The following is a 13409-nucleotide window of genomic DNA, read 5'->3' on the forward strand; positions in this document are numbered from 1 at the left end:
ACTAGATCTGAAGAGGTCACATCCATCCTCAGTATAGGCCATATGTGTTGCCATATTTTTTTCAACAGGATTCTAAGTAGAAATCCAACTTGGGCCTCAAATACCCTTGGGCCAAAATAGTTGTTCTTGGATTCCAGAGTTGTAACATTCCATGGGAATGGTGTGATTTTTCCAGTTTCTCCAAATCGGTGTCTTTCCACCTAGGGAGCAAAGATTGCTCTCTCCTACATGCTGCATAACTAATACACTGTTTTACACAGCGCTACCTGTCTAAAATACAGAAACAAGTTACCTACTAGTCAAGTTTCCTGGTACATCGCAGTGTAAAATCAGCTATTTAGTTGCTTAAAATGTCTTGTTCAGGCTTTTTTTATTTTTTAAATCCTTTGTCTCTAAATTCTACCTTTTTTCTACATCATCCGTTTTTACTCAATTTTGGTGTAGTGAAAACTACAATTGGAGCAATTTAGCTTTTTCCTGAAACTAGGGGAAAAAGAGTAATTTGCCCCATGTCTTTATTACTTCGAGCAAGTTGTCAGGAAAATTGTCTGAGCCTGTAGACATGTATGTTTTCCATAGATTGTGTCTGGTACTTAAAATGACTTTTCCTATCATTGCACATCTGCTGTGGGTTTTGATGGGTTCAGTGGCTTTAGATGAGTCATAAAAATCTCTTGTGTGCTGTCCCTAATGCTTTTGCTGGCCCAGATAGCTGGAGCTGCTTGCTTCAATGAAGGAGCATTGTGTGAGGGCAGCAGGAGTGTAAACTAGGACAAGGATCACTTTGGCTTTGAGGTCTTCTGGCAGTGAGATACAAACACGCAAAGGGAAGGGATCCTTGATTTTTACTTCTATAGATGATGGGAAAGAAATACTAAGCTGCTGCTCCTGCCTTTTTTAGCTGTCACCTTGGTCTGTGAGTGTGCATGGGACAACCGGTGGCACACGGCTGAAGCTGAAAGCACAGGGGAATGTCTGAAATAAAAAAAACGTGGACCCTTGTTTCTGATTTCCTAAAAGAAAGAGAGGGTGCTTTTTGACAGGAAATTTAACAAGTTTGAGGTGTTAGGTTATGACTGAGGGTAGGGTGCCCCTGAAGAAGGGCACCCACATGCTTTTAGGAGTGTGAAACAATAGCATGTTCTACTCCAGTGGCTTTGGATCTTTTTTTTGTGGTTATCACTTGAGAACTTCATCATGGGGTTCAGTGGGTGGTTAGAAGTAGCCTTCTTGAAGCTAATGCAAGCAATTGTGAAACACTTAATCTCATCCATAGGATCGGGGCAGATGCCACAGAACCTCAGGACTTTGGGCCAGTGTCTCACTGGTGATGCCCACCAAGAGGGTAAAAAAGTTTTGAGCTATTCATCAGACATGCTGTCTATTTTTAAACAGATTTTCTAAAGAAAGAGGCTTCAGTGAGCTGTGTTGGGCTTTTCAATCCGTCAGTCCATTTGAACCAAATTTAGCAGGGCCATGAGGTACTAAAAATGTGAAGTTTTGACTTCCATGAAAATCAGTGTCTGTTTTTGAAATGGACTAGTGCCATATTGAGAAAGGAGCTATGTTGAGGTCAGCAGGCAAGTTCCAGGTTTATCTGCACATCATAAATGACTGAGCAGGTTACATATGGCAGAATTTGTCTCAGCAACTGCTGCTCTTTGCCTTGGCTTTGTGCACAGGAGCTGTTTGTGTTTGGGAACGGGAGGATGCAAGGAAGTAGGTCACATTCAAAGAAATACTTTTTTTTCCCCCCTCTGCTCTTTGAGAAACTTTTTGTGGGAAGTGTATCCTCTGTTTCACAAAAAATGTCTGAGGCAGACAGCTTGATGATGCCCAGTTATCAGAACATAAATGTCTTTGCTTATTTTCTTCCACTAAAGGATTTTTCTCACTGCCTCAACTTGTTCTGCAGCTGTAGAAGAGTTTCAATCTCAGGTTTTCATTTTATTCTGTCCCTTTAGGATGTTGCAGGTTTAGAAAGAGAGTTGATGCGGAATATTTAAGTTTGTTGTAGTTTGTCTGTATTTTCTTTCCAGTCACAGACTGAAGAGCTAGCCAGAGAAAACTTCAGCTTTCATCAGTGGTCTTCAAATTTGCATGGTAATCTCTTGATATATTTCAGTCTTCAAGAAATCAGTTCCCCTCGTCTAAAGTGGCTGTATACTTTTCCTAGCTGTTTGAAATACCTACTGAATTATATTGTATCCTTTTAATAGATCATGCAAATCTGATAGGTAGGAAAACAGTATAACATGGACAGTTTATAGCACTTTGTTTCAATAAACAAACAAACCAGCCAACTTAAACCCCCTCACTGTCTTCAAAGAACTTCTCTGTACCTGCTCTGCACATGCTTAGCTGTGTATGTTTGTTCGGGAGAATATCACAGCTCGTATTTATAATACACATTGTAATATACATCTCGTGGGAAGGTGCGGAAGGGGAAGTTGAAATGGCTCTTTGCTGATGATAAAATCAAAACACAAACAACTGCCGATTCCCTGGCCAGCCAGCTTGCTGGGACATTTTTATAATTCTTTTACTCTCTTGTTGGAGGTCTCCAATTAGCCTCAAACTGGAGCTCGCAGCTTGTGTGTGAAACAGGCAGCTGCTGGCACGCAATCCTCCCTGAAGTTGTTTCCTTTCCTTTTTCCTGAGATTTAGCGAAGGGGGGGAAGGGGTTGGAGTCACATGGATACAAAGCTTTTGATTAATGTCCAAGACTGTGCTGCCGCGGAGGCTTTCCAACCTCTCAGCTAGCAGGGCGAGCTGGGAACCAGTGACCGCTCGTTTCCTCCGGGCTGTGTCCCCTTCCTGACGGGAAAGGAGCGCGCTCGGGGGTGGCTCGTCGGCTGCGGGGTGAGCGGGGCTGCGGTGCGGCTGGGCAGCGGCCGGAGCCCGGCCCCGCCGTGTAACTTGGCGGGGTCTTTTGTTGTCCGCAGCGCAGCGCCGGGGCGCACGGGGGAAGGCGCCGGGCTGGGAGCACCGATCCTCCTCGCTGCACCATGACAGAAGAAAGCAAGGGGGAAGGCAAGGGGGAAAGCGGGAAGGACTTGGAGAAGCAGCTTCGCTTACGCGTGTGCGTCCTCAACGAGCTGCTCAAGACGGAGCGGGACTACGTGGGCACGCTGGAGTTCCTGGTGTCGGTGAGCGGCGGGGCCGGGGCCGCTCCCGCCGCTGCGCGGGGCAGCCGCGGGGCTCCGGGCTGGGAAAGGGTTTTCGGCTTTTACCCCGAGCTGTTGCTTAAAGGGGAAGGAGAGTAACAGGTTTTGAGATAGCCGGAGGGTGCGTTGCCCCCTCCCCCCCATTCCCCGGCCGCACTTTGGCACGGATGATCGCGCATCTCCGCGCGTGGAGGTGGATGAGGGTGATGTGTTCGGGCTCCCCAAAAACCTAGCGGCTGTGGGGGCTGGTGTTCGTTTTAGGGCGCCGCAGTTCCACGGCTCGGGATGGTGTTGGAAACCCAGCGGTGCGGGGGGAGGGAGCAGGACAGGGGGTGCTGGTGTGCAGCAGCTGCTTGGCATTAAAGCCACATGTGGCGTTCACTCCTGTCTTGTGATATGGGGTCAGCTGGGAAGCTAGCGCGTTCTGCTGAGCTTCCTTCTACATTTGACCGTCACTGTTGGTAGGATTATTGGTGCCAGGTAAAAAAATACCCTGGTCAGAAAGGCAGGCATTCTCACTCTTTCAGAAAGCCAAAGTGATAAATTAGTGCACAACAGATTGCGGCCACTGCTTCATTTGTGCCTGATCTTGGTAGCATCACTTTAGGGCTCTGATGTGATAAATATGTCCAAATCAGCTGCTTAAGATTGCAAAAGTTTTCACAGTAGCTCCATCATGCATTTCTCTTCTCCTGTCCCATTGAGGAGGGGAAATCCTTCCAACTGCAAACTTCCTGCTTTGCTGCCTTGAGAATTGTGGACTTTCTGCTTATTACCATGAGAGAGGAAATTCTTAAGTTGGCTGTGACAGGGAGAATAAAAGCACAGACATTGGAGTGAAATAAGATCTACAGAGTAGCTTATTTTCTCCATATGTTTATCCTCAGCAGAACCATGAAAAATGGTAAATGGTCCAATGTGTTGGATTTTTTTTTAAATTTTGGATGTATATTTGAAAGAGGCTGTGCGATTATTTTACTTGTTTCCATTTAATGATCAGGTTTTACCTATTAAAAAAAACCAAACAAAACAACCCTATTCTAAGGCAATGTTCTTCTGTATTTTACCTTAAGCCACAAATTTGGTGTATGCCAGAGTCAGATTTCAGCAAATTAGAAGGATTCGTAATATCTTTAATTTTGAATTCTAAGGTTTTAGACATAAGATATTTGAGTTCAAGAACTAAGTGCTCAAGTTCTCCCACAGATCAGAATCTGTATGTTTTTCAAGTTCTATCCAGACATTGAATTCAGTAATAAGTCTTTTTGCAGTTTGATCAAGATGATGTAAACAAATCATGTGGAGAAAGGGAGAATGGTTGGTGTTAAATACTTGGTTCTACATCAGCTTTTCGGATTCATTAATGATTCATTAATGGACAGGGTTCAAGTGACAGTCCAGAGAAGTAAATCTTTCACAGAGAAATGTCACATGTTCCAATTATACCTCATCTTTGTTTGAGGAAACAGTTTCTGAGCTTTCCTTTGGTCTACCTGCTACGACTGCTGTTGAGATCAATGGTGGTGGTGGATTTATGAGGGCCACTGGTCTAGGATGGAGACCATCACATTGATTTTACATAAGCCATCAAAACCATCATTGTGTGACGGGTTTGCGTTCCAGTCAAAGTTGACAGTTAGGCTTCCATGTCATCTCAGCATCATCAGTGGAGCTCATTGTGATAGAAACCACGTTTCCTTTATGACTGAGGAGCTGAAGCCAGTTATAGTCTCCCTAAGAGTTTGCTCAGAGTACCTGCAGTTTTCACTGTAGTTAATAGGGAATAGGGTATTCACTTAGATAAATGAAAAAAAAACAAAAACAAAAACAAAAAACAACCCTCTACATGGCTAGAGGATGAAGAGGTTATAAGCAGGAAGTAACTTGCTGGTATCTGTCAACACAGGAAATGCTTTGCTGGTTTTCCTACAGTGGAAACATACCTATTATATGCCAGATTTATTTAGGTTCTTTTGTTTACATTGGAATTAAAAGAGTATTGCTCAGAACAGATTTCTGGTTGGTTATTTAAAGTCTTTTTTTTTTCTCCCCACTCCTCTATGATTGCTAATCTTCCACTTATCATCAGTGTAGTGAGAAGTAGCTTGGTTGTGTGTTCTGTCAAAAGTCTGTAACACTGTAAGGTGCAAAGCAGAAGATTTGATGTGTTTGTTACTTTATTAGATAGAAGTAGCTGAGTAGTCATTCCCATGTGAATTCATTCACTTCTTTTTTGGCTTTATGCTGTGTAAATACAGCATATTGTTTTACATCTGGGCTCATCACAAAACAAATCCAAGTGGAAAGGTCTGGTTGTATTAATATTATTCTTTCGTATCTCCTGAATCTTCCAGTAATAAACTGTAGTAGTGTAGTCTGTTGAGATTTCAGTGATACAGAGCAATAACAGTTTTGGGCCAATTGCAGTAAGGTATGTAAACATATGTGAGGTGGATAAACTTAAGTCGCCCAGTAGTGGCAGCAGTGTTGGAGGGAGGAGGCATGCACAGGAAATTACGGATAAATGCTTATCCTTTTCCTTCAGATGCTTCACTGTAACATTTAGAGTGTCATTGCAATACCAAAGGTTTTGCTCCTTCTAGCATTTCTTAAAAGTAAAAAGTGATGGGAGAATTTACTTTTAAAATTATATCTGTTGATGGAGGGTTTTATTTTTTTTAAATAAGCTACAATATTGAAGTTTCTGTTATGAGCAATTGATACTTTACTGGCTAAATTAGCACTTGGACTTCTGCTTCTGGATGTTCTTGCTGGTGATCATACCATTTTCCTGTGGCAAAATCTTTGTTTTCCAATGAAAGAGAAGCTTTACTTGCAAGAATAGAAGAAAATATTTTTTTCTAAGCAAAATGCACTTTCTGGAGGCGACAGAAAGCAACAGTTGGTGAATATTTGCACAGTCTAAAATAATTCTTTGTCATCTAACTGTGTGGCTGAATAATTAATAATTACCTTGAGTACTTATGGTAAAGATGCTTCAGAAAATTTGTGACATTATCAGTACGTACCTTATCTCTTTCATTCTTTACAGCAAATGACCAAATGTCTATATTTACTGTGATCTGTGTAAACATAGGGAAAATTTCCTATGTTAGCCTGGAGAAAAGGAGACTGAGGGAAAAATTTATCACTTTGAAAGTAGTATGTGAAAGGAAGATGTAGTGAGGTAAGAATCAGTCTTTCTTCCTCAGCTAACAAGTGCCAGGACAAGAGGAAAAGGCCCCAGGCTGCACTAGGGGAGATGTGGGATAATTTTGTGTGAAATTAGGAAAAATTGATTCACTTGATGGGTGTTCAGGTATTTGAATGAGTTGCCCAGGGAAGTGGTGGAATCACCATCCCTGGAGGTGTTCAAAAAAACATGTAGATGTGGCACATGGGGACATGGTTTAGTGGTGAACATGTCAGTGCTGGGTTACTGGTTGAACCTGATGATCTTGGAGGTCTTTTCCAACATTAACAATTCTATTCTATGACTAGCTAACTAGAGCAAAACTGCATAAATTTTTCTAAGATTCTCATCGGTTTGTGATTTTTGTAATTTGCTGAATGTTTTCATGTAAGGTTTCATTTACTGTGTAATCAGAGTATTCACTTGAATCCTCAACATAGCAGTAGTAAAGAGCCCAGTAAAACTGTAGGTAGAAGTTGATGAGACATTAAAAAGTATTTAATAGTACAGATTTTTTACTGTACTAGTTTTAATTTTAAAGTTTTTTTAAAATTTGCTAAAAAGTGGCTAGTTTATTTTGTCACCTTATTACCTGATATAAGGCTTAGTTCTTATGTTTGTGATTTACACTAGTTGACAGACCAGTAAAGGCAAACCAGGGCATAAAGAATTTTAAGATGCATGCACCTATATGTGTGTATATATACATGCATGTATATACATAGATAAAATGTACATATATATTTTTTAGAAAGAAACTTTATTTTGGAATAGAAATTGGAAATGTAATCAATCTGCTACACTTGGTACTTCAGGGGATATCCATGGAAGTAGAGTTTAATTTTCTGTGGCAAGAGATTGTTTCTCTGGCACAGTTTCGTGTTCTGACAAATTTGACGTTGATGGGAATAGAAGCAGATGTTGGCACTCCTGTAATCCTTCCCCATGGCCTCAGCTGGGGTGGCTAGTTAGGTCTTGAAGCAGCTGGGGGAAAAAAACAAAGCTAGTTTATTATGTAGACTATAGTATGGTTTACAGAGTCTCTCAGTGAATATATATGTTTCTGCCAGTTAACTCTCAAGTATCAGTTTGCTTTTATTACATCCTGCTGTACTATCTTCTGCTTGCACTAAAGTGAACAAATCGTTAGTTTCCTTTAAATGTACCCTGTTAAAGGGAAGCTGAATCCTTGCTTTTCAATTGGCATAAGAGATATTGTTTATAAAGTTTATTGTGCAGCCTTTTCAGTGTCTGTGTGACTCCTTGGGGTCTGGATTCCCCTGCTGAACATTCCCGGTCTCTTGGCTCAATACATATTTCTCTGATTGTTGAGCAGACTAATTATTTGGAGAAGTGATCCAAGTAATTGAGACTTCAGGTAACCTTTATAGTCGAATTCAGTGTTACTAACCCTGACTAGCAGCAGAGGATTTATGTTATGGATGAAAAGTCCTCAAATGGTTATGCTATGTAATAAAGTTAGATGTTGGGCTTTCCACAAAAAAGAACAATTTATAAATGGTCTTTTATGATTGTGGTTTGATACAACAACATCGCGTCTGTGTGTGTTGTTTTCTGTGTGCATGTGTATATATATATCACAGAATACCTAAAATTGGAATGGTCCCATAAGAATCATCTAGTCCCACTCGCTGAATACGTTATATGTATATCTCAATTACAGTGATGATTACTCACTTTATAGTGCTTTTCATAATTACATTTATATTTTATAAAAGGGATTTAAATGAATGGAAGGGAAGGGTTTTAGCTAGCTGCATTTTTTGATAAGGTTATGTGATTTCCTTTCTCTTCAGGAAAAGAAAAACAACATTCTATGGCTACTTCATCATGAAAAGTCAAAAGGAAGTGCAAACACAATTACCATAGAAAGTCAATATCTTTTCCATTCACTTCCAATTTCTGCTGTTTTTAACTTGCTTAAGTGTTAACGAAAAATGTGAGTGTGACATTCTATTTTTATTTGACTTTGCTTCTCTATATCAGTGGCACTACCTGTGGTCCCTATTAGACTAAGGGTAACTGCCTAAAAGCTGTTTGTTTCTTTATAACCCCTGCCCCAAGGTTGAACACTGCTTTATGGAGTGGATTAGAAAGAAAGACTTTTTTTGTGTGTGTCTTTACTAGGTGAGTGCAGAGTTCATGCAATGTAGGACAATGGCAAAACCCAGAGTTTTCTGAAGAATTTTCAAGTATATATCTTATCTTGCTTGGAATTGGAGGGATTTATGCTAGACAATAACAAATGTTTCATACTTTTCAATGTATTTCCTCTTACTGCTCTCAGATTGGATTGTATTGTGAAAAACTCTTCTTTAGGAAGAAATGTGATTTGTTAAGCTGTTCAGTGAAAAGTTTGGAATACTGAAAAGAGAAATCTTTGTTCCACAGCATTTAAGAAACTTTTCTGCTCTTAAGCCTTATTTTAGACTAAGATGAAGATTATAATGTGCTCAGAATTGTTGTACAATTTCGTGATTTATCTGTATTTATAAATAATAATTGCAGTGTTCCAGTTATTCCTTTGCTCTGCCTTATAGCTCAGTCTGAGTTCTCCTGACACACGCATTTCACAAATTTGTAGTGTGAGCTGCTAATTAGAAGAAGCTACTTGGAGGGCACTCGCCATCAAAACATCCAGGTTTAAGTTATTCCATGCAGCCTAGTGCTATTGTATGCTGTTTGCACTGATTTCAAATAATTATGGAGACTTAGTGTTCAGCTCCCTTCGGTAGTAATTTTTGTCACCATTTTATAAACACCAAGCTTTAAAACTGAGTATCCCAAGGTTGGTTTGTATTCATTTGGTAAGGTTAGCATGAAGAGCAACTTTGTCAATTAGATGAAGTTGACGTCATTGTAACAGTATTACAAGTGAGAAATTGAAAAATTCTTTACACTGGAAACTAAAAGGAACTATCTCTTGGCCAAAATGAATCCAAACTGGCTGTAGTTGACTTGAGATACTGGTTGGCATGATTTGCTAATCTGTAGAGAGCCATAACTGTGTATCTCTAAGTAAAGTATATGTCCCTGTTTGGAAAGGAATTGGATTACCCAGGAATGTATAGGCTTGAGCAAGGTAATGAACTTTATTTATGACTTTGCCTTTTTATACAAGTGTCTTCAAGAACTTCTTGTACTCACATACTCATGCACATTCTTTTTCAGTAACTTTGTCTAAGTATTTTCACTTTAGGACCCAACTACATGTGTGTTGATTCCGTTTTCTGTTTGGGATTGAGCAGGATTATTGCTGTCTTTGGTGAACATGTGGATTGGTGTGGGATTGGCTACTCAGGAGGAGTGCAAGAGTGGAGATAGCAAAGTGGAGTTACCACTCCTGGAGGTGTTCAGGAGGTGTCTGAATCTGGTGCTGGGTGATATGTCTTAGTGCCTGGGATGGCATAACCCTGTTCACCTGTGCAGGCTGGGGGCTAGAAAGCAGCTGTACAGTGGTTACTCTGGGAGTATTTGTGGGCAAGAACTGGAATATGCATCAGCATTGCACCCTTTCAGTGCAGAAAACAATCAGCATCCTGGGACAATTCCAGCAAAGGTGTTGCCAGTAGGTCAAGGGAGGCGATTCTTTACCCTCTGCTGTACATCTGTGGGACTTCTGAGAGTCAAATTTTGGCTCCCTAATTGAAGAAATAATTTTACCTACTGACACGAGTCTGGTGCTGGGACCAACCAGCAAGGTGAGGAGGGGCCAGGAGCATATTGCTGCAAAGAGGCTGAGAGAGCAAGGTTTCTTTGACCTTGAGAAGGCTCAGTGGAATTTTTACTGTTGTCTGCAATTCCCCAATGGATAGATGTGGGCAAGATGCAGCCACATTCCTCTCAGAGGTGCACAGTAGAAGGAGGGGAGACTGTGGAAAATGGGAATTCCAATGTGATGTGAAGGGAAACATATTGCTTACAATAAAACTGGTCAAAAACTGGTATAAGTTGTTCAGAGGCTGTTTTTTATTTTGCTTAAAGGTCATCTAGGCTAGACTGGACTACCTGTTCTAGTTGACACAGCTCTGTTTGAGCAATTGGGCTAGATGACCTCCTTTCCAACCTCCATGACTCATCAATTTGCAATTTATTGCTATGACAAAAAAAAAAGGCTGACTACCTTGAAGTTTCAGCCAATTTCAGGAGAACAGAATTTTCAGGGTTGCATCTCTACTTTGTTTCCTTTATACCCTGAAATTGCAGTGCAAATGGCCAGTCTCAGCAAACAATTATTCAAAATACAAGAGAAAACTCAGGTGCACAGTTTTAGGGATTTTTAAAAAAATTTCAACTGTATTACGTTTGCTTGGGATGCAGATAACCTGGCACTTTTGTACTATTTTTTATTCAGAAATGTCTCAGTGCATTGCTTTATTTAATAAATCAAACCTGCATAGTTCTGCAGTTGGGAAACTTAGATTTGATTTTTTGGTCCCTGTGGAAGTTTGTGCCAGAACCAGAAATATAATCTGATGTCATGATTCGCAGTTCACTACTCTGACAGCAAATCAACCTTTTCTCTTCATATATAATTGATGCTAAAAGTATGGTTGTCTGCTTAAAATGTCTGAGAAACTGCAAGGATAACTCTTCAAAGCCAGCTTCATTTTGTGCAAGCTTGATTGCTCCTGGGATTGTCTCACAGGCTGCTCACAGTTGAATTTATCCTGTTGTAGGGACAGAACTGAGAAATTAGGGGTTGACACTTATTTTAGGTATCATGAGATCTCCAGATTGTCCTTTGTGCTTTTGGCAATCTGGCTGCCAAGTCACCTGGCATCCCTGATGAGCTTTCAAGTTCAAGACTGAAGAACACGAAGGGAATGTGTAGGAGAAACAGATAGAACTGAAGTAAGTACTGGAAAAAAACAGTAATACATTGTAGTAAGGTGGCTTTCTTTATTTCAGTGTAATTTGTGTGATACAGGCCCCTTGAAAAATTGATAATATCTTGATGAGTGAGGCGGAATAAATAATCTAATGCTTGACCTTCCTAGGGAAGTCTTATATGAATTCTCATTTCAGAAAGAAATTTGTCCGTGGGTGCTGATACTTGTGCCTGAATTTTAAATACATTAATGTATTGGCATGTTTACTTTCTAAATACATTTTTGCCTATTACAATAACTAGAGCAAGTGACCAGTATCAATTAATATGATGGTGAATTTACCTTAAAAAACGTATTTTATAATTTGGCCTGTGGAATAAATTGTTAGTTTTCTAAGGCTGTTTAAAAGGAGTCATTCCTGGAGTGAGGGATGAAAGTGTTCCTACGTGTTGATGTAACAATCCGAGTCTCTTTATGCTTAAATCAAATATGTTGTGACAGAGTGATTGATGTCTGGATTGCTATGAATTTGTGCAACAAGGCTGGAAATCCACTTCATTTTATTGCTTAGTATGGGTTAAGTTACACTATATCCGTAAATTCCTTGGGTAAGGTATCTGGATTTCTAGAAGAAATAGTATGGGATGGCATGCTTCGAGACACCATCCTCTGACTTTATAGTGTGAATGTGGTCTTTGCTCTAAGAGTCACAGAGGCATTTAAGACTTGAACAGATGCAGCAGCATTTAAAGCTCTGCAGCATATAAACACCACTTTGATTAAAAAGGTACCAAAGCTTGACGAGGTAGAGGGAAGAAAAAGTGGCAGACATCTGTGGAGTAAGTGTTGTGTCACTTGTAAAATGTTTGTGGCTGAATAGTTTGTATTTATCCTTTTGTTGCCTGGGAGGGACAGCTATTTTGCAGAGACCATTTGAAGCAGGAAGGCAATAAGTAAGTCCTGATTCATAGAATGCCTTTGTAAAAATGGTCACCCTACATTTACAATGAGAGCTGCTTCCTTCCTTCTAGTGTCTGTTGGGTTTTGTCCATGAAAGATATGATAAAATACTATTTAGAAATGAAATTGCAGAATATATAAAGACCTAAAATGAGACATGCTGGAAGGAACCTGTGAATTTGTGTGACGGATTTAAGAAAAGGTCTATCCCACTGCCGTGATTCTGGCCAGAATACAGTTGCTTTTTGCAGTAGACAGGAGGAGGCATGGCTGGGACTCGGAAATTACTTTATACCATCTCACATCGTTGTCTGAGCTGGGAAGGGAGTCCCTTCTGGTCAGGGTAGCATGGTGGAGGCAGTGGTCAGGTATTGCTCTTTCCATCTGAATCATTTGCCTCTTTCTTGTGCCCTCTGCCATTAGTAATGCTGGTGTTACTGTTAGTTTTCTTATCTCACTGCTGTTTCCAGTAAATTGTTCTTATCTCAACCTCTGATCTTCACCTTTTATGCCTCAAATTCTCCTCTCCAGCCCACCACAGGGGGAGGGGGGAGCAGGGGCTGAGGGAGTCAGTGATTTGTGGTTTCAGTGGGAGCGCTAATCTGGGGAATACCATTACTAAACTACAACACACAGTAGTTTTTTTTATAATGGGAAGTAGAAGCATAACTTAGGGAGTTTGTGCTTCAACCTTGGGTGCTGTCTCTCCTGAAGAGTATAGTAGGTGTAGTACCTGGTTGCAAACTAAATGATTTCTGAGTTTGATTACTTTATTTTTGTATTTGTGTATTTTTTTTGGCATCTGTAACTTCTGAATGTGTATCCCATAAAATAATTCCTTTTATGCATTTTAAATACTCTATCTAAAAGATTTGCTAAGTACTTGCATCACTGTTTTTTTGTTGGAAATCTAATTATTCTTTTTATGAAACCCCTTTCCTACTTTGAGCCATCTTTCAAATTCCTCTGTGATGAATTCTTCTAGTGTCAGTATCATTGATCTTCTGCCTAGTTTCATTCCTAGTCTTTTGCATACAGTTTTCAGAGGGCAAAAACTAACATCTCCAAATGTGTGTAATAGATGTCTGAGGTACTGAGTTATGCCTTTTCTTGTCATAATTCAGTACCTCATACTTGTCATAATAACATCTTTCTTGACTGAAAGATGTTACAATTCTGTTTATCCTTCTTCAATGTGTAGTTAGCGCCTTACCTAGGCCCCTTTTCACCTCTTTA

The 13409-nt window shown here is 40.2% G+C and overlaps 1 protein-coding gene across 1 annotated transcript in view; it reads left to right on the top strand.

Moving 5' to 3' along the window:
• Window positions 1–2910: 2910 nt before the first annotated feature.
• The window catches only part of PREX2 (phosphatidylinositol-3,4,5-trisphosphate dependent Rac exchange factor 2), a 173575-nt gene continuing 163076 nt past the window's right edge, over window positions 2911–13409 (top strand). The window contains exon 1 of the mRNA XM_066332148.1: window positions 2911–3149. Within this exon, the coding sequence (XP_066188245.1) occupies window positions 3009–3149 (141 nt within the window). The 5' untranslated portion in view covers window positions 2911–3008. The remainder of the gene's footprint in view (window positions 3150–13409) is intronic.

Source organism: Sylvia atricapilla, chromosome 1 (genome assembly GCF_009819655.1).
Source record: "Sylvia atricapilla isolate bSylAtr1 chromosome 1, bSylAtr1.pri, whole genome shotgun sequence".
NCBI lineage: Eukaryota > Metazoa > Chordata > Aves > Passeriformes > Sylviidae > Sylvia > Sylvia atricapilla.